This window comes from Elephantulus edwardii, unplaced genomic scaffold (assembly GCF_000299155.1).
Source record: "Elephantulus edwardii isolate Elephantulus edwardi_28Jun2011 unplaced genomic scaffold, EleEdw1.0 scaffold00085, whole genome shotgun sequence".
Lineage (NCBI taxonomy): Eukaryota > Metazoa > Chordata > Mammalia > Macroscelidea > Macroscelididae > Elephantulus > Elephantulus edwardii.
In genome coordinates, this window is record NW_006399835.1 from 5,375,311 (window position 1) to 5,397,123 (window position 21,813).

Here is a 21,813-nt window from a genome sequence, read left to right on the forward strand (position 1 = left end):
ATATAGAGGAGTAGTGAGTACTTGTTAGAATAATGATAATAATCACTAACTACTAAAGATTTGATATGATCTTTTACTTGTTACACTGAATGTATGTTCTTCAAAGCTGTAGGATTTTCCAAAAGCTGCTGTTATTTTAATGTCCTCCAGAAGTGAAATTCTTCAACACTGTTAATTGCATTTACTTTCAGGTTTTTTCCAATGGCCATCTGGGAAGTGAAGAATATGATGTTCCTCCCCGACTTTCTCCTCCTCCTCCTGCTGCCACCCTCCTTCCTAGCATAAAGTGAGTTTTATTAAATTTGGAGATTTGATCAAGAATAAGACATGGTAGAATTGCTGTGAGTCAGATTCAGTTCCTTAATAGTGGATTTAATTGGATTTAGATCAATTCAAAGAAGAAGCCTTGAAGACTTTTCATTGATTTAACATGTATGTGTAGCAAGTGAAGGTGATTATGATGAAGATTTTATTGCAAGTAGGAGTAGTAGAGTTCAAAGGGAAGAGAAATTTCTATAATATTAAAGATAGTAGAAATTTCCTCAAGCCAGATGTAATCACTAGACCTCTGCCTGTATTTTGATCCAGAAAAATACTTTCCTGAATCGGCTATCTGTGAACAATGCTTGTCAGTGATAACTTCTGCTTAAATTTTTAGCTGAAGAAAGAAAGTGAATGCTTTCGGAATGAGATAGTGGTATTATAATGTAGATTTATGGATCTTGATTACGCCAGGAGGAAGACCCTGGATGAGATGAATTGATACAGTGGCCATAACAATGGGGGCAGCTGTTTCAGAGACAGTGAGATTGGTTCAAGATTGGGTTCAGAGCTATTGTTGACAGGGTCTCTATGAATCTGTCAACTCGATGACATGTAACAACATTATACCTCCAAGAAAATTGATGAAAAGACTATATCCAATTATATAAACTATGTGATGTTCAGGTAAATATTTCAGATATCTGGAAAATGAACAGATTTCCAAATGCCCAGTGGCCAAATTGACTATGTTGGCCATATTCTTAGCTGTATGACTTTTGTGTTGAAAGTGTTGTGAATTGCTTGAAGCTACATGTTGATACTTTATGGAATGGATTGGGGGTAAGTCTTTTTTGTTTAATGCACATCTTTTTAAGCTAATGTAAACAGAATTTCAGTTTGAAGACCAAGGTGCATCTGATTGCATAGCCCTATGCATCTGAGAGCTGGACAGTGAATAAGGATGTCAGAAAAATAATTGATGCCTTTGAGCTGTAGTATTGGAGAAGAGCACTGAACATCCCATGGATGGCCAAGAGAAGGAATAGATATGTCTTGTTAGAGGTTGCAGCTGGAGTGCTCTTTGGAACAAGAATGATGAGACTTCACTTACTTTGGGCATGTTGCTAGGAGGTGCTATTCCTTGGAGAAGGACATGATAGTGGGAAGGGTGGAGGGTTGGTGAATGAGATGAAGACCCACACCAGGTGGATTGACATGGTGATGGCTGCAGTGGGCTCTTGTGTGTTAGGAAGTGGAGGATGGCACAGGATAGAACAGAGTTCAGATCTTTTGTTCTTAGGGTTGCTATGGGTCGTACTCAACCTGATGGTCCCTAACAACAACAAACACAATTTACAATAATGAGTTTAAAACAAACAAAACATATCCCATGCTATCCAATTGAGTCCAACTTACAGCCATCTTCCACTGAGTTTCTGAGTCTATAAATCTAGACAATAAGAGTTTGCTCATCTTCTTCCATCCAAACAAGTGATGCATTTAAACCAGTAATCTTCTGTTTCTCAACACGTTACCTCTATACCACCAAGCTTCCTCGTAAAGGATACAAAATAAATACTACGGATATTTTTCTTCCTTTTAATTTAATATTGAAAATTCTAAATTCATACAGAAACTCTTTTTGGAAAATGGCTATATTCAGGATGGAAAGAAATTTTTCCTCAAAACTCTAAATTAAATTTATAAAATTAAATGGAAGGAATAAATTTTCAAGTGCTCATTGTTGGAACCAACAATGGTCAAGTTAGAACCAGCTCACAGCTGAAACTGCAGCAGTTTTTCTGAGGCTGTAAATCACGCAGGAGGAAATTAAATGTGCATATTAAATGAGGATGTCATTGAATAGAATGCTCAGTGTTTTTTCTTCAAAAATATTTAAGCTAAGTTTTTTTAATTCTTAAAAATATCTAAGATACCAAAGATATTGAAACTCTTTTATTACAGTTGACTTTAAATTTTAAATAAAAACACATATATTTTAAATTAAAATTAAATTTAAAAAATAAATTTTCATTTATGAAAGTTGATTTTTCTGAAATATCTTAGTTTTTAAAATAATTAAATTTTACATTTTCAAATATAAACAATAATGAAAGAGGTTTCTACTTCACTTTTTCTGGAGAAATGACAAAAAAGTGAAGTGTCAAAGATGTTCATATGAAATAAAGAAAATTACTTGGCAAAAGAACATTCTTCTATGTAATCTTATACATCTCATAGGAAATTTAGGCTGCTTCCAAGGTATGCATTTGTGATCTTGTCTTAAAATATAATAATCCTTATCTAAGAACATCCTTAAAAAACATCTTACTTTGTTTATCCGAAAATTACTCTTTTTTGTTTCTTTTAAGTATACAGGTGCAAAATAAACATAGTTTGCACTATAGGCTCAAATTGCTAATGTGCAGTGAGTTTAGCAAGATGTATATAGGTTATGAGGAGGGTGGTGCTGTATCTGAGAGGCTGTATTTTTAGCAATAAGACTCATTTATGTATAAAATAGATTTTATAGAATAAACACTGCTTTTCATTTAATTCATATGTACTTCATCGAGTGATTTACCAGTGTACCAGGTTGTTAACTGAGAAGTGATAGCCACAGTGCAGAACACTGTATAGATAAAAGGTAACCGTATAAATAGAATTAACTTATGGTAGTTCTGGATAGTATGTTTTACCTGGTACCGTTACCTTGGAATCCTATTGGTTCTTTATAATTACACTAATAGTCACACTAAGTTAAATACTTCTTCATCAACAGAAAAAAAAAAGATATGCGTGAATAATAAATCTCTTGTTCTTTTACCAAATATTTATTTAAAATTAAACCTTCATTTTTTTAATGAATTATTGTTTTTGTTGTTGTGTACCATCAAGTAGGTAGTACTGTTTTTTTAATTATTATTAAATTTTATTAGTTTTAATGAACATTTACAGAGATTTTGTGTTTTCATTCATTCATAAGTAGGTATTGTTATAGCTGAACCTCCAGCAGTTCTTTAGAGACAATAATTTCATGGGAGGAGATTGCCCATCTTTTTTGCATGGAACAGCTGGTAGATTTGAACATCATGCCTTTGAGTTGGCAGTGAAACTTTTTACCACCAAGCCTCCAGTAGATGTTGTTGCCGTGGAGTTGAATATGACCCATAGAGGTAACTTTTCTTATCCTGTGCCATCCTCACACTTCCTGCCATATTAGAGCCCATTGCAGTAGTCACTATGTCATTCCTTCCAAGCATTATGTCTCTTTCCAAAGAACAGCCTCTTCTAGCAACATACCCAAAGTATGTCAGATAGATCTTTATCATCCTTGCCTCTGTGGAGCATTCTGGCTGAAATTTTTCCAAGACCTGTTTGTTCTTTTGGAAGTCCGTAGGATATTCATGACTGCATAAGAATCAAATTGACTATATCTGTGGAAGGAATTATTGGATAAGTTCAATATTAGCAATAAAAAACTAAGCCAAAGATAGTGGAACAGACCCTCAATTATTCATGTGCAATTCCAAGTTGAGGGCAGAGAAAATGAAAACAAGTCCAGAAGAACCAAAGTATGATCATGAGTGTATTCCACTTGGATTTAAAAAATCATCTTAAGAATAGATTTGACCTGTCTGAGGATCCAAGGGGTAAAGGGTGGGAGCAGAAGGGTGAGGGTAAAAGGGTAATCATAGGATTGTACAGTTTGATGAATCGAGGCAGGGGTGATTAAAGGAAATGGAAAGATACAGTGTGGAAAACAATGTATATGAACTTTGTAAGTAAACCAGTATGAAATAAAAATTTTATTTAAGAAAAATGGGTTTGAAAAATTAAACACCAATAATCAAAAACCAGAGGAGATGTGGAGTGACATCAAAGATATCATCCACAATGAATGAATGGGGCTGGGGGAGAGGGAATTAAATGCAAAGAATATTCTGTAAAAAAAAAATACATGTTGCATTAAAAAATCATTAATAACAATGAATAAATGGAATTCCAAAATCTCTGCAGATGTTCATTGAAATAAAAATTTTCTTAAAAAGCCAACTTTTAGGCTAATGTCACAATGACATAAAAAATCATTAATAAAAAATTTAAAAAAAAAATTTTAAAGGATATCATCCATGGATAGAGCAAAAGCACATTATAAAGACAGAGGAGAAAGAAAAAAATGGAAATGAATGTCAGAAGAGACTCTGAAAATTGCACTAGAGCACCAAGAAGCCAACACAGAGGGAAAAGATGCCATAATAAAAGAGCTCAACAGAAGATTCCAAAGAGAACCTCAAGAAGATGAAGCAAAATATTGGAATGGAATGTGCAAAGTACTAGAATTGGGAAATAAAAAGAGAATAATTTGCCCTGCATTTCTCAATCTGAAAGAACTGAAAAACCAACTTAAGCCTTGAACTGTAGTATTGAAAAATACCATGGGCAACATGTTAAATGATTCAGGAAGCATCAAAAGAAGATGGATAAAATACGCAGAGTCACTGTCTCAAAAAGAGTTGACTGACACTGAACAATTCCAGGAAGTATCATATGAACAGGAGCGAATGGTAATGAAGGAGGAACTTGAAGCTGCACTGAAGACATTAGCAAAAAATAAGGTCCCAGGAATCAAGGGAAAACCAATTGACATTTTTTCACTAACAGATGCAACACTGGACATGTTCACTACTTATTGCCAGAAAGTTTGGACAGCTACCTGGCCAACTGCCTGAAAGAGATCCATATCTGTTCCCATTCCCAAGAAAAATGAGCAAACAGAAAGTGCAAACTGTTGACCAGTATGATTAATATCAGATAAAAGCAAAATACTGCTGAAGATCACTACAAGCCTGAGTTTTCTGCTGCCAATGTCACTGGCTTCATGGACATCCTTCAGTATGAGTAAAGAACTGATGAAGACACTGACATGTATGGGTCCATTCTCTGTTGCTATTGATGTTGTCTTATGTCCTTCCAATTCTACAAATCAGGAATCTATTTTGATGCATCCTGCAGCAGCAAGCAACAAAACCGTAGTGTTTTCCTGGTTAGCTAAGGCTCTGAAGGAACAGATTCTGATAACAGTAACTTTTGGCTTGTCAAAAACAGCTGGGGCCCAACTTGGGGTGCAAAGGGATGCATAAAGATGGCCAAAGATCGAAACAACCACTGTGGAATTGCCACTGTAGCCAGCTACCCTGTGGTGCCTTAATTGATGAAGGATTCAGGACTACCTTTCTGAATGGATTTTACCTTAAATTGACTAACCTTTATTGTCTGGGATAAAACACTTGAATCATTAAGGATACAAGTGATTTGAATTGTGACATTTTTACACTGGTAAAATGTTACCACAGGGTAACTCTGTAAATAGTTTTGTAATACTGACTTGATAATGTTTAAGATTTTTTAATGTAATTTTTTAAATAAAATGTATATAAAGTATTACCTTTTAAAATAAAATTTATGTTTCATGGGTAAAAAAAAATTACCAAAAGAGAAATCTAAAACTGTGTAGAGTATTATTGTTAGTGAAGTAATCATAGAAGATGTGAGATTCCCCTCCCCTAAACTAACTGGAGACTCTCTTGCAGTTTCTCATCTAGGTATTGTTCTAGTTGTTTTTTTTAATGATCTTCAGCAGTATTTTGCTGAGAGCTAGAAAATGAATAAGTATGACCAAAGAATTGATGCATTTGAGCTATTGGTGTTGGAGAAGTGTTGAACATTCCATGTACTGCCAAAAGAACAAAGAAATATGTCTTAGGGTAAAAATGGAGTGCTTTTTGGAAGAAGCAAGAATGATGAGGCTTTGCCTCACATCCTTCAGGTAGTTGCTAGGAGATGCTATTCCTTGGAGAGGGACATGATTTTATGAGGGACAGCAAAGGAGAGGAAGACCCTCGACCAGGTCCTTATCACTGTGACTGCCGCAATGGGCTCTAATGTGTCAGGAAGTGTGAAGATGGCACAGGATAGACAAGGTTCAGATCTGTTGTTCTGGGTTGCACTCTATTCAGGGTACCTAATAATGAACAAAGTAACATAAACTCCACCCTTTAAAACCTTCATAAGCATGATGACAGATGGGACATCTAAGCATTTTTTCTGTGCTACACATGTGCCTTGACCAATAACTTAGTAAAGGGAAATATAATTGAATAAGTTTATATTAAAATCTGAAAATAGCATTTAACAAAAAGCCAGATGTTCTGTACAGTATTTTGAGTTTGCTTCTCATTTCATTAAGTACTCCATCTACTCATTTACAGCAAAGCAAAAGAGTTGGGGAGATATTACCTGGCTAAAAATTAGTTATTGAAGGTTAAATACAGAATTAACCACAAACACTATGATTTTTCAAATTGTATATTCTTAATTCATAAGAAAGTGATTCTTTGGAAACATAGCTTTGGAAGTAACATAACAAAACAGGTTTTAGAATATTCTTGACAGTTTGAATTATTTTGTCAAACAGTTAGCTTTATTCTTTTACATAGTGTGTCTTTGAATTGCACCAGAAAAGATTTCTAATGAATGAAAATATTTTAGGACACAGAAAGACTTCTTTGTTTTCATGGCCACATCTGGTCCTTGAGTTAGTTAAACTAGTGTCCACATTGCAGCCCGTCTGTTTCTTTATCATTTAGGTGGCAAATCTTTGAGATTAAGTCATGTTATTTAAATTCCGTTGCTGTGTTCTACAAACCCTGGTAATTGTGTCACTCTGCTTTCACCACACCAGAGCCTTTCATTTCAATTCTAAAGTCATTCAAACAAGCTAAAGCTAAAAGTTGATATTTTGTAATTCTTCAAAGAAGGATAAGAATACACTTTTGAAAATCTTCTGAGATATTTTTCTTTGATCTCTGAACTTCCTGAGACTCGAGATATAGGGTTGAAACTTGAAAATCTTTAAGTTTTTTATAAATATCTTTATGTAATTGGATCAAAGTAAAATCTTGAAAATTGTTTCCATTCTAACTAGGAAGACGACAGCAAAATGAAAAAATTATTTCAGGCTTGATGGCTTAAAGACCTCTTGCTCCCTCTACAGAAGGTGTTTTAAAATTGCAGTCCTTAGCTTTAATTTTTTATATTTTTATTTTTATGTTTTTGTTTTGCAGGGGGTTTGTTTTGTTTTATTATATTTGGCTTTTGATTTTTTCCTTGATTTTTTTTTAAAGTGAAACTGATTTCCCAGAGGTTCATATTGGTTAATAAAAAGCTTTGAATCTACATGTGTTTTACTGCTTTAGAAACACTCCTATTTGTTCCAGAGTTAGTGAGGGATTGTTTGTGTATTTCTCCTTCAGCATTTTTCTTGTTGGTATGAGCAAGGGTTAAACTCAAGTAGTAAAACCTGTGAAAGGCAGTGTTGGTGATGGTGGCTTTATTTTCTTAGACTTCATAAGTGAATAAAAAGCTTAAAAGTTACTTCTGTTGTTAGGTGATTGTTTCCTACATTTCATTCTCTCTTTTTAAACTAGGTGTAAGAATAATGTGTTTTGTATTTAAGTATACTTAATAAACTGTCTAATTACAGATGTTTACTCTTTACAATAATTTTCAATTCTTAATAGTTTGGTGGTAATGAGGATAGGTGACACTTAAATATTGTAATTATAACTTCTCAGAGGAAAATATTTAAGATCTATTTAATTGAATATTTCTTAATTGTAAAAACTAGCTACAAGAGGCTAATCATTTGATTATTATTATCCCAAGTAACAATACATATTTTTATGATCTATTTATTTAGGTTAAATTGGAACAAATTTAACATCTTTGCTTTGAATGATTCTATGCATTTCTCCTTATAAATAAAAGACCTTTCTGTTTTATGTGACAGGCTTCCAATTTTCCTTATCATGCCACTTAAAATGTCAGTGATTCAAATTATTTAATTCCATGAAAAGAGTCTTAACAAAAGATTGAAAATTCTATTCATATGTATTTAGTATAACACCTCCTCTGATGTTACCCTATAATTTAAAGATGAACATAAGTGATAAAATAGTTTCTTTTATTTGAATGTATCACATCAGACTGGCCTTTCTGAATTACTGTTCTTACATTAGCCTGGATGTTTGGTTTTTCTTTCCACCCTGGTAGGTGTACTGGTCCTTTAGCAAATTCCATTTCAGAGAAAACAAGAGACCTAGTAGAAGATGATGATGAGTACAAGATCCCTTCATCCCACCCTGTTTCCCTGAATTCACAACCATCTCATTGTCATAATGTAAAGCTTCCTGTTAGGTAAGAGTTTGAGTAGCTTTTTTATTCCACTCATCACGTTATCATTTGGGTGCTTTGGTTTTAAGCAGTTAAATCATACCTACTTAACTAAAAATCTTTGCATCCTGTTGAGGGCCTGTCTTCCTGTATTAGGTATTGCTTTGCTTTGCTTTCATAGAAGACTGAAGAATGTAGACTGCCCATTAGTCAAAAAGCATTTGACTAAATTAATTGACTAACCAGTAGAGAAGGGACTGTAGTAGCTTAATGGTAAGGAATTACACTGGCAATAGAAAGGTATACTGTTCAAATCTATCAACTGCTCCATGGGAGAAATTGAGGCAGTCATTCTCCATAAAATTTACTGCCTCTAAAAACCCACTGGAGAGTCAGCAATGGGTCATTTCTAACTCGACAATAACCAACATTATTAACAAGTTAGTGGAATTATCTATTGCCCAAAACTAAAATATACTCTAATAAAACTTTGGTATAGATTCTATATAATGGTTATTAATACATATTATTTTCTTTTTTTATTATTTTAATGAAAATGTACAGAGACTTTGGGTTTCCATTCATTCATGGTTGCACTTTTCCCCCTGCCCACCCCACAACCACACCCCCATACACTCTTCTCTTTGAAAAGTAAAAGAAAAATTCTTTCATTGTTTTACAGTCCCTTCCCCCAGGTCCACTCCACCACGTAGCCTTTGCTCTAAACTCCTGTCGTGACAAAAATATGTAATCACATATCCCTTTTAAACAGTTTTCTCCCTCATCTGTTTCAATGCAGTATACATTATTGAACCCATCTTTTTCAGTCTCCCCTCAACCCCGATGTCAACAGTAGCACTATGCAGTATTTGTCCTTTTGTGACTGAGATTTTTCACTCAGCATTACTTCTTCCTGGCTCACCTATTTTGAATAATATTGCATAAGTTCCTTGTTTTTCAATGCAGCATAGTATTCCATTGTGTGAATATACCACAGCTTCTCTATCCTTTTGTTTGTTGGTGGGAACTGAGGTTATTTCCAACTCCTTGCTATTGTGAACAAAGCCACGATAAACATGTTGTTGTTAAGTGCGGTTGAGTCGTTAAGTAGTAGGCGACCCTGTGAATGAAAGTCCTGGACTTCTGTACAACTTTTGTCCTTTCTCCAGGTTCATAGGGTTTCCAGAGGCAAGCTATTATGGAAGTGTATGCCACTCCTGCTTCCAAGCTTGTTTTAATCAGGGAGCTCCATTAAACGCTGTCCACAGTGGTTAACCATTCTTGCATTTGACTCATCAGTGTCACAGTATTCGGCTTCACAGCAACCATGTTGCTGGGTGGCAATAATGGTCTCTTTGGGGTATATTCCCAGTAGTGGAATTGCTGGGTCAAATGGTATCTTTATTTGCAACTTTTTGAGAAAGCGACACACTGTCTTTCACAGTGGTTGCACTATTTTACATTTTACAGTTCAGCATTTGTTGTTTGCTGCTCTGTTAAATTTTGCTCTTCTTACTGGGGTAAGATGATATCTCATAATTGTTTTGATTTCTGTCTCTCTTTAACCTGGGGATTTTGAACATTTCTTCATGTGTTTGTTGGACCTCTCAATGTCTTTGGTGAAGTGCCTGTTCATATCATGTGCCCATTTTTCAGTTAGATTGTTTACCTTTATTTTGTTGTGGTGTACTGTTGTGTGTTTTTTTTAAATGTATTCTCAGCACATACCTTATGTAGAAATATCAGTGCTTAGAAACTAAGGTATTATGCCAACTTCCTTTAAATTTTTTCCCTGTGATGTAAATTCAAAATCAGTTGCCCTCAAGTCAAAACCAAGACTGTAAATCACTTAGAAGTTGCTCATCTTTCTCCAACATATCTGCTGTTGGACTAGAATTGCCAGAGAAGTGTCAGCTTTGGGTTAGCAATACAGACTATAACACCAGTATAATTTACACTACTTGTTTCTACTCAGATCTTGGAGAAGTGAGGAGAAAAACCTAAAGGCTTCCCTGGACTGTTTTATTGGTTTAATTTTGTTAGTTTGATTTTTGTTATGTCCCATCAAATTGAAACTGACTTATAATTGACCCTCCAGCATATTTTCAGCTGTGAGTCTCATGGGAGGTAATTGACATTTGACCTTTTTCTCCTGTAGAGCAATTGGTGAATTTGAGCTATCTGCCTTTGGGTTGGCAGCATAACTCCTTATCCACTAGGTACTATTTAATTTTTCTTTCAATAAAATAACTCTGTAAGGAACAGTTGAAAAAATTTTTTTTCTGCCAGTTATTCATGTTGTTTATGTTCAAATAGGTACATATTTGCTCTTTGAATTGACAGCCATATTTAGGTATATAAATTACATTGAAAATGTGCATTGACTCATTAGTTTGTCTTTAAGCAAAATAAATTTCTTCATAATTGTTGTTATGTGTCATCGAGTTGTCTGTGACTCATAGCAACCCTATGTACAACAGCCCTAAACCCTGCTCTATCCTGTGCCAACCCCACTGTCTCCAAAATAGCCACCACAATTACCCCAGTTACTGAATCAGTCCACCTCATAGAGCGTCTTCCTCTCCTACACTGTCCCTCCACCCTCCCAAGCATGATGTCCCTCTCCAAGGACTGGTTGTTCTTTGCAACATATCCAAAGTATGTCAGACGAAGCCTCAGAATCCTTGCCTAAAAGGAGCACCTGGTTTAACCCTCTTTAGGATGAACCTATTCATTCTCTTAGCAGTCCCTAGTATATTCAGTACTCTTCTCCAACACCACAGCTCAAAGGCATCAATTCTCCTTTCCTCCCGAGTCATTGTCCAGCTCTCTGACGCATAACAAGTGATTTCAAAGACCATGGCTTGTATCAGGCACACTTTAGTTTCCAGAGTGACACCGTTGCTCTTCAGTACTTTGGAGAGGTACACCAGACTTTCCTATCACAATATGTCTTTTAATTTCCTGGCTACTGGTGCCAAGAGTGTTTACTGTGGAGGCAAGCAGACTAAAGCTGTTAACATTCTCAATCTCTTCACCATCCATCCTGATGCTGCCAATTGGCCCAATGGTGAGAATCTTTGTCTTTTTGACATTGAGCCTCTATCCATATTGAAGGCTGCAGTCCTTGACCTTCTGCAGCAAGCACTTCACGTCCTTCTCAGTTTCAGCAAGCAGGGTGTGTCATCTGCATAATGCAGATTGTTGATAGATCTTTCACCAATCCTGATGCCACACTTCTCATACAGCCCAGCCTCCCAGATAATCTGTTCTGCATATAAACTCAAAAGGTATGGAATGAGAATACATCCCTGGTGGACGCCCTTCCCAATTTGGAGCCATACAGTTCTGTTCTTGCTCTGTTCTGATGACTGCCTTCTGGTCTAAGTATAGGTTTCTCATTAGTACGATCAAGTGTTCTGGGATTCCCATTCTTCTCAGAGTCAGCCACAGTTTGTTATGATCCACACAGTCAAACGCCTTTGCATAGTCAATGAAACACAGATAGACATTCCTCGGGTACTCCCTGCTTTCAGCCAAGATCCATTAGTATATTTTAATCATTTATGTATTAAACTCTGACATATGTTAAGATACTTGTAAGTCATATCCCAGCTGCAAAACGTAACATCAGAATTGTTTTCTGTGAAGTCCCTGGTGCTGTATTTAGCATGTACAGTGGGTCTCAACTACTGGTCCTAACACAGCCTTCCTGCTTTCCGGTATCTTCTGATTCGGGTACAGTAGAGTCATTGAACATTTCAATCATCTGGATCATCTTTATTGGTGTGCATTTTCCTTTTAAAGTTAAGTCAAACTGATGAATGCATTTTATCAAAGTAGAATCTTTCTATTTACATGAAAAAAATGTTTTCATGTCTTTTTGGGGGTGTAACACTGAGATAGAAAATGTATTTAGAAAAGATGAGCAGCCTTCATTTCAACTAGAAATCTGTTTGAATGAGTGAATCTGGCTAAAATGTGCAACTCTTTGTAGAATTATTTACCAGACTTATTACAAGTCTCCAAGGTCTCATAATTCAAACTTTTTTTGCAGATTGTTGATATTTTTAAAACTTTAGTTGACAAAGTAATTTTACTGAAAAGACAGATAACTGGGAGCCCATCTGTAATGGCAAAAGAATGACGTTTCTATTAATATATTGGAAAAATATGTGATCTATCACATCAAATACAGCTTTTTTAGTGTATTTCATTCATTTGGCACTCATAAATATGTGTTTTTGTTGTTGTTGTTGTTGTGGTGGTGGTGTACCATCTAGTCAGAACAGACCCATAAGTTTGTGGATTTTCAGATTCAGTTAATCCCACAGGAGGAGATTCCCACCCTTCTCCCACAGAGCAGCTGGTGGTTCAAACTGTGTGCCTTTAAGGATTGTAGCACAGCTTCTTGCCACTAGGCTACCAGTTTTCCCCATAAATGTATAGTTATTCTTTTTTTTTTTTTTTATTTTTCCTTTCCTTTTTTTTTTTTTAGGGAAGTAAAAAGGTCATAATCCAGGTTAATAGAATACAATTAGTGTGACTACCAAAATGTACTCACAGGCATCTCAGCCTTGAGCTTTATGGCTTTAATCTAGTGTCACAACATTCTCAGTCCTCCCAATAGTCCTATCCCATCCCACCCTAGTCTTAGCCAGTGTTCGAAAATTCTCAGTGCTACCAGTTACGGCTCCCCACTCCAAGCTGTCAGACAAACTTGGGCAAAGGGTCTTAGCTCCAGTTCTGGTGGTGAGGCAGTCCAAAGGTCTCATCCACGTCAAGTCTTTAGTTTGGCCATGCCTGCTGTTGCTCTCTTGAAGCGCATCTTACATTCTGTTGCTTGTTTTTTCTGCTGGTTTGGGGAAGGTCTCTTTCTTCTTCAATGGCTGGGGAAGCAATGTATAGTATTTCTTAAAAACTTAAACCAGATGATGACCTTTTTCGGTCTTCTTGGAATTCTTTTTCCTTTGTATAGCTGAAGAAGTGAGGAGTATAACTTTAACACATTTAATTGTTCCGTCATGGAAGATGAGATCTTTTGTGGCAGGCCTCCCAAATCTTGAAAATAAATTTGAATCATGATTACCATTACCATATTTCTACTGTTTTAGAGAAGTAATAAATGTTGCTAATATGCACACTTAATTGGAGTGAATCCTTTATGTAATTTGGTCTTGAAAACTGATGGCAGAAGTATTATCTTATGTCTTCTCCAAAACACCATCAGGTTGAGATGTCCCTCCTATTTCGCTTTGGGATGTCACTAGAAGTAAATTGTTAATATGTGAGGGGAAATTAAAGAGTTGATGAGTAATTCAAATTGGTTTCGGTAAAAATCCATCATTATTATTAAAATCCAATATTTGATAACTATTTTTAAATGGACCATCTTCTGGCCCCTTAAAGAGAAGTGGCCACCGGGGGGAATGAAAATGAATTTCAGATGAAGCACTTTTTCAATACCTATTCAAATGTCTGCTGTCACCTCCATTATGTATGTACTTTCACTTTGCTCCAAGAATTCAGAGTAAATCAGAAAAAAAGTAGTATGTAAAGCCTGCATTTCATAGATCTTTCTTAGCAGAGGACTTTTCTCAGGGTTCATCATTACACAGTTATCTGCTAAAGACAAAATATGTTCTGTCTCTTCCTCCTGCTGTCTTCCCATGCCCCAGTTTTCTTTTTTAAGTTCATACTTTGATTCCAAAATATTAATGTCAAGAATAACAAAAAATACTTTTTAGTAAATATTATGCTTCCACATACTCACATTAAAATACTTGTCACGCTACGGTGTGTAACCTGGGTCTGTGCTAAACTTCTTTTTCTACCTTGATGGTTACATGTCCAGAGCTGTTTTCCTCACAGCAGTAGTGAAATTGTACCATAGGATGTGAGTCTGTCATATATCTGTCAGAGTTTTATTAAATTTCTAAAAGTTAATAGTTTTCTTTGCTTTGTGAGTGCCATTTTATTTTTACTACAAGAAAAGCTTAAAATACAGTGACAAGCACCATCAACAAATCATTAAATCAATGAAACTGTTATATATGTTTGCTTTTAGACATTTTTCTCCTTCTAAACCTTGAAATTACAATATTAAACTCTTCCAAATACATATATTAATTTCAAAGATGTGTATATTTTTGTATGCCATTGCATTAGAACCAATTTATACTCCCCAGTGAGTTTTCAGAGGCAATAAATTGCATGGGAGAAAATTGCCCATCTTTCTCTTGCAGAGCAGCTGGTAGATTCAAGTCATGTGCCTTTGGGATGGCAGAACAGTTCCTCACCACTTGGCCGCCATAGCTCTCCAAAAATAAGTTTGTTGTTTAGTTCCCATAAGTTGATTATGACCCATAGCAAACCTATGAACAACAGATCTGAACCCTGGCCTATCCTGTGCCAGCCTCACACTTCCTGACACATTAGAACCCATTGCCACATTCACTGTGTCAATCCACTTGGTTGAAGGTCTTCCTCTCTTTCACCGACCCACCACCTTTCCAAGCGTATCTGTCTCCAAGAAGTAGCGTCTCTTAGCTACATACCTGAAGTATGTGAGATGAAGCATTACCATCTTTGCCTCCAAGGAGCACTCTGGCTGCACCTTTTTTCATTGTGTGTGTCACTCCTAATTATTGATTTTCATTTGTGAGAGAGAAGGAATTACTCTCTTTTACGGAATTTTTATGTCTATTATTTAAAAGAAATAATAAGAATTTTTATAGCAACTTTGGTGGCTTAATGGTTGTTGTACTATCATCTCAAAATCACTGGTTCAAATCCACCAGCTGCTTCATGGGATAAAGATAATGGAATCTACCTTGTGACTTACAGACTCTGAAAACCAGCCAGAGGGCCAGCTGTGAGTCAGTTCTGACTCAATATTACATAACAATGCATTAATAAGAATACTTAAGTATTAATTTTTTCCAGAAAAAGAAACAGTTATATTCAATCTTCATTATATTATACATATATATATCATATATCAATATATTATATATGGCAAGAACCTTCTCAAATGACTTTTAGGTGAAAAGCAATTTGTATGTGTGTGTATATATAAATTTTTACTGTTTATTTATTTAGGTCTTGTGATAATGGTCATTGTTTATTGAATGGAACACATGGTACTCCTTCAGAGATGAAGAAATCAAGTATCCCTGAATTGGGCATATATTTAAAGGGTATGTAAAGAATATATTCTTGTGTTTTCGGCATCTTAATGGCCAGAATTTAACGGCAAAAGTCCATGACATTTTTATACTGAAAGTACATTAAGGTTTTGTGTTATCCTCCAGGAGATGTTTTTGATTCAGCCAGTGACCCAGTGCCATTGCCACCTGCCAGGCCTCCAACTCGGGACAATGCAAAGCCTGATTCTTCACTCAACAGGACGCCCTCTGATTATGATCTTCTCATCCCTCCATTAGGTTGAAACCTTTTTTAAAAATATTGAAACAAACCAACCTTACCTCTCAATTAAAAACTAAATTATAAGAATTCAGTGTTTGTTGTAAGGCAAACTTACTGAGTGGTGCATCAGAAATTAAAATGAGTTATTTATATGATGGTGGCAAGTGAGCTTCATGTAGCCATTTTCTCATTTAGAAGATTAAAGCAGTGGTATAAATGCTGACCATTAAGAGTTTTATGTTGTTGTTTCTTCACTACTAAATGCAGTCTAGAAACAGCGTTAATTCCCTAGACTTCTCGCATGCTAGAAATTTTGAAAAGGTGCTTCGAAGTGTTTATCTGAGATTATCTCTAAATGTAATTTTGCTCTCAGTTTGGATGAAACCTGTTCCACATATGATAACTAAATTATGCAAAATCATTGTGATTACAACAAACTGCAAATAAGTTGTGTTTTGTCCTCATTGTTCCAACTACAATGTTACTGTTGTTGTTGTTGTTAAGTGCTGTCAAATCATAGACAACTAATAGCGACCCTATGAACTAAAGACTCGAGCACTGTTCATAGAGGTTCTGGAGGCAGGCCATTTCTGAAGTGGATACCACTCCTGCTTCCAAGCTTGTTTTAGTCTGGAAGCTCCACCAAACACTGTGCACCATGGGTAACCATTATCATACTTGGCACATGAGTGTCACAGTGTTTAGCATCACAGCAACCATGAGTTACCTCTGTACAGCAATGCACAGACCAGTGCTGTACCACTTAGAAGAATGTTTGACAGGAAAAAAAAAATTAAACCAGTCCTGAGGGCTGCAGATTTAAATCATCCACCTTGGGCTTGGTAGCTTAACTTTCTGTCCACTAGGTCAAAGTAGCTCTCTATGTTTTCATTGTTCTTGTTGTTAAATATATTGGGAAAAAATGTCAGTTTTCTTTCCAGTTATAAGATAAAAAATACACCCGTGCATATCCATCTGTGTACAAATATAAAGAAAACACAAATAGACATGTATGAGAGTTAAAGTTAACTGATGCCAGTGTCAGTGTTTATTTCATGGATCCCACAGAGGAAAACTCTAATACTACTTTTAGAAGAAAATGATTGGAAATATCACATTCCTTAATTCTTTGTAGTAACAAGTCAGCATACCAAAAAAAAAAATCCCCCCAAAAACAAAACTTGAAACAAGCACTATATAATAAAGGCCCAGGTGAAAGCTTATCTGAAATGCTCATTGCATTACTGTTGTCGTTGTTGTTATTGCTGTTGTTGTTGTAGTTAGAACTGAGTCATAGCTGGCACTCCAGCTGGTTTTCAGAGCGTATCAGTAATACAATAAAAGATTGTCCATCTTTATCCCATGAAGCGGATTCCAGCCACCTGTCTTTGGGTTGGCAGTGCAACTCTTTACCACTTGGCCAGCTGAACTCCTTAATATATCGCTAGAAATGTGAAATGAGCCTTTATATTTTTTCCCACAAACATATTTGGCTATTGTCTGACTTATGCTTATGCCTTTACAATATCTCTTTATAGTGATTCTTTTAATTACATCTAAATAGCTTAATTACAAAGAGCTTTCTAACTTTCTTCTTCATCTTAATATTTCTCTGTTAATCTTGTACAGTAGTTCTTGGCCTGCCATCTTGATCTTCATGATCTAGCTCAGGACTGACTCAAAGTATCTATATATTCACATATTCCCATTGAGGTAGTAGTCTAATGCAGCTATGAAAAGAAATCGTAGATTTTCATTTAAATAGCCATGTGTCATTGTTATTGTCGTTGTTGTTACTGTGTACCATAGAGTCGGAACCAACCCATAGCTGACCTTCCGGGTGGGTTTTTAGCAGCATTTAATCACACAGGAGGAGACTGCCCATCTTTCTCCCGCAGGTCAATTGGTGCCCTCGAACCACAAGACTTTTGAAGTGTAGCACAGATTTTTGCCACTAGGCCACATGTGTGATTAGGAGCTACCATATTGGACAGTTTTGTTCGTTTTTTAAAAATTTGACCTTCCCCTGTCTCTAGTTGTACATCTCATACTTTGTTCATACTATACATACTACCTTGAAGATACTACCTTGCATTGAATAAATGATGTTTTGTTTTAATTCCCTGGGGTTCTAGCCTTTCCTGTTCACTTGCCCTCCATGTTACTGAATGTCACTCTATTTTTCTCTTTCATTTACCAGTAAATATATCTCTTTTATGGGACCAAACACATAGACTGTAAATCTTACCTATGTATGAACTTGCTTTAGCCTCTCTTCTGGAATCGAAGCTCCTTGAGTCAAGGCTATAAGATTTTTATCTTCATGTTTCTAAAGTACCTCTTACAATGCCTGAAATGTAGGAATGGAAGTAGGACTCAAATTAACATGATAATATAGCTAATAGATGAAGATTGAATGATAGCAAACAAAATTCTGTCTCCTGTTATGTTTAATTATCTTCAATATAAATATATTTCATTTCGAATTATAAATTATTTTTAATATCGTTTTGCAATTATGCTTGATCAATGATGAAATTCCTTTAAATATGCTTAATGTCACTATATTTATTAAATTCTTTTGATGTTGGGGCATGTAAATTCTTTAAAACTTTTACCTTATTCAGATTACATTTTAATGCAGCTCAAAATGATGTATACACTGCCATTTCATTCTTTTTTAAAAAATGATAAGGATATCACAGTAAGGAGAACAAAGAGTAGAACTTTAAAATATATCAAGAAGAAAGTAAATGCACCTAAGACATATTCTAAAATTCTAAATTTAACTAAAACTTGAGGAATATGTAAATTTAAGAATCAGAATTTGAAGCCACAAAGATACATGATATTTAATATTTTTCTTTTTAGATACCAGAACTAGGAATAATACTTCTATAGGTTAATTTCTGAATCATTTGATAATGAATTAAAAATAGGAGAAATTAGTTTAAATAAAATCTAGCAAAATTAATATTAAGGAGAATCTAAACTATTCTGTGTCATCAGTTTATATGTATGTAAGGTATGGTTTTAAATTAGAGATTGCAAACAACTTTTGTTGGTGTGATCTTTTTAGTTCAAACTTCCAGTGTTTTAGTGTTATGAAAACTACAAGTTAAACAAAAGGTATTTATAACTTGCAAAGATACTTTTTAATAGAAAGGCCCAAGAGAGATAAAGTATATGTGTGCATCTCCAAAATTATCCCCAAAATAATTTGTTATTATCAAACTTAATTAAACCCTGCAAATGATCTTTCAGTAAAGCTGCCAGAAAAGATCCAGCATAACTTTTGTGGATGTTGTGTGTTTTTATTAATGAAGTTCTAATTTTGATATTGTCATTTCTTTAAATGCAGGTGAAGATGCATTTGATGTCCTCCCACCATCCCTTCCACCTCCCCCACCTCCTGCAAGGCATAGTCTCATTGAACATTCAAAACCTCCTGGCTCTAGTAGCCGGCCATCCTCAGGACAGGACCTTTTCCTTCTTCCTTCAGGTAAGAGGGGAAAGTGGAAGAAAATTTTTCACATAAATCATTTCTAAACTCACCCTGTCAAGTCCATATTAATATTTCATTCAGTTCTTGCTTGCTAGCACAAAAATCTCTGGGTGGTGAGCACTGTCAGTAGAGTGAGTCATTTGGTTGGTGGTTCACTGGTTTAATGCTAAAAAGATTACAAACACTGAGAGCAGTAAGAATCCTAGGGGAGAAATGTTGCTGTGGAGATTATCCAGTCCACCTGACACCCTCCTGTTATATAAGGCTTTGCTGAGAACCAAAAGACCTTTAAGCTGTTGGGCTAATAGTGATGGGAAAAAAATTTAAACTTTCTCAATTCCCAATACAATATATGTATTTCTCTTTAGTATGAAGTATGTAAAAATATACTACTTATCTTTTAAGATTATAATTTTGTTCAGAAACATAAGATTTTTGGAAACTAATTCTGATATAACACAGAAAACCCCATTTTATATTTTCTGAAAAAAATCTGTATTTTATTGTATTTTCTGTTATTTTTATGTATATTAACATTTATCTCAGCATATCTACACACAAATACCGATTTCCAAGGAAAAATTAATACAAAGCTTAAAACAATATTGGGGAATATAGTAGGAATGAAATTAAATGCTATTTCATTAATCAGTTATGAAAAAATATCAATGTGAAGAAATAAATTCAATTGTGAATCTACTGGTTTTAACCTGCCCTATTAATGAAAATGTGATTTTTTTTCCTCTATAATGTTTGCCTCCATGATTTGATTTGATTAAATATTGGGTAAAATTTTCCTTTTTTAACAAATATATGCATGATGTAAGTACTGAAAATCTTGCAAAACATTCTGGTTGCCTTTTGATCCAACTATATGCCTCACTGATAATCTTTGTTTTATCTACTGTATTTCCAATAGTAGATTATCACGCACCTTTGTTATTGTTGATAATGATCACTGTTGGGATAGTTCTAGCTCATAGAAATATTATTTGTGCAAAGTAGAACTGCTCTATTGACTTGTTAAGGCTGCACCCTTTCTGAGGCAAATAACCAGGGCTATATTCAAGGCCCTGTGGGTAACTTTGAACTGACAACATTTTAAAGTTGTTAATTCAGTGCTTAACCCTTGTGTCACCCATGTTAATAATTTTAGAAGTTTGAGAATATGTGTGAATAAAACACATGTTTCAGACAGACACACATAACCTAAGTACACAATAATTCCTCTAAAATATTTAATCTCACTACAGTTTATGGGGCATGTATTCTGGACAGGCTAACTATATAGTAATAAAACCTAAAGAGTCCTCAAAAATGTTTGTATACTTTTGTGTCTCCAAATTCATTATTATCTTTAGCATAAAAGTGCTTTTTTTTTCTGATTGACAAGAAGATAATACCTTTGGTATACTATGTTAAAATAGGCAACCCTCCCTCCACTCTGTCTCAGATATAGTGTTATATAGATTAAAGTAAAAGCTGTATTTTAGTCTTGCTCTTGCTTATCATAGTTAAATCATAGTTGACCTTCCAGGGAGTTTTCAACGACTGTAACTTGTGCAGTAGTTTTCAGAGGCTGTAAATTGTACAGGACCTTCCAATAAGTAAGTTTTCAGAGGCTATAAATTGCCCTGGATGAGATTGCCCATATTTCTCCTGTACAGCACCTGGTGGATATGAGCCACTTGCCTTTAGGTTGAGAGCACAACTCTTTACACACAAAACCACTGGAACTATATATGAAGAATAATGTGATATAAAGTTTGGAGAAAGACTCATCAATAGCTTACATTACACAGATTACACACTTTGCTTCCTGAAAATACAGGGCTCTTGAAGCATTGTCTGCCGAAGAGCAAACTACAATCTTTAATATGGATTATGTCTCAACATCAAGAAAACAAAAATCTTCACCACTAGACCACTGGACAACATTGTGACTGATGGAGAAAAGATTGATGTTTGTCTGTGATTTCATCTTACTTGAATTAACAGTAAACACCCTTGGAACCAGCAGTCAAGAAATTAGAAGATGGTTACATTGAGAGATCAGCTGTCAAAGACCTTTCCAAGGTGTAAAAGAGCAGCAATGTCAGCTAAAAGACTTAAGGTACATCATATCCAAACCATGGTCTTTTCAGTTACTTGCTATGTAATTTAAAGTTGGACAATGAATGAGGATGACAGAGAAAGAATCAATGCCTTGGGTTGCAGTGTTGGAGAAGAGTATTGACTATCTTTTCTGCCAAAAGAACATACGAGTATGTCTTGGAAAAAGTGCAATCAGGCTGCTCCTTAGAGGCAAGGATGGTAAAACTTCATCTCACATACCTTGGGAATGTTGTCAGGAGAGTCCAGTCCTTTGAAAAGGACATAGT

The 21,813-nt window shown here is 35.2% G+C and overlaps 1 protein-coding gene across 1 annotated transcript in view; it reads left to right on the forward strand.

Annotated features, from left to right (window-relative positions):
- Positions 1 to 21,813, forward strand: part of CBLB (Cbl proto-oncogene B, E3 ubiquitin protein ligase) — a 326,116-nt gene that overhangs the window by 280,142 nt on the left and 24,161 nt on the right. The window contains exons 12-16 of the mRNA XM_006890001.1: positions 192 to 286; positions 8,380 to 8,523; positions 15,601 to 15,698; positions 15,813 to 15,944; positions 19,289 to 19,429. Of these exons, the coding sequence (XP_006890063.1) occupies positions 192 to 286; positions 8,380 to 8,523; positions 15,601 to 15,698; positions 15,813 to 15,944; positions 19,289 to 19,429 (610 nt within the window). The remainder of the gene's footprint in view (positions 1 to 191; positions 287 to 8,379; positions 8,524 to 15,600; positions 15,699 to 15,812; positions 15,945 to 19,288; positions 19,430 to 21,813) is intronic.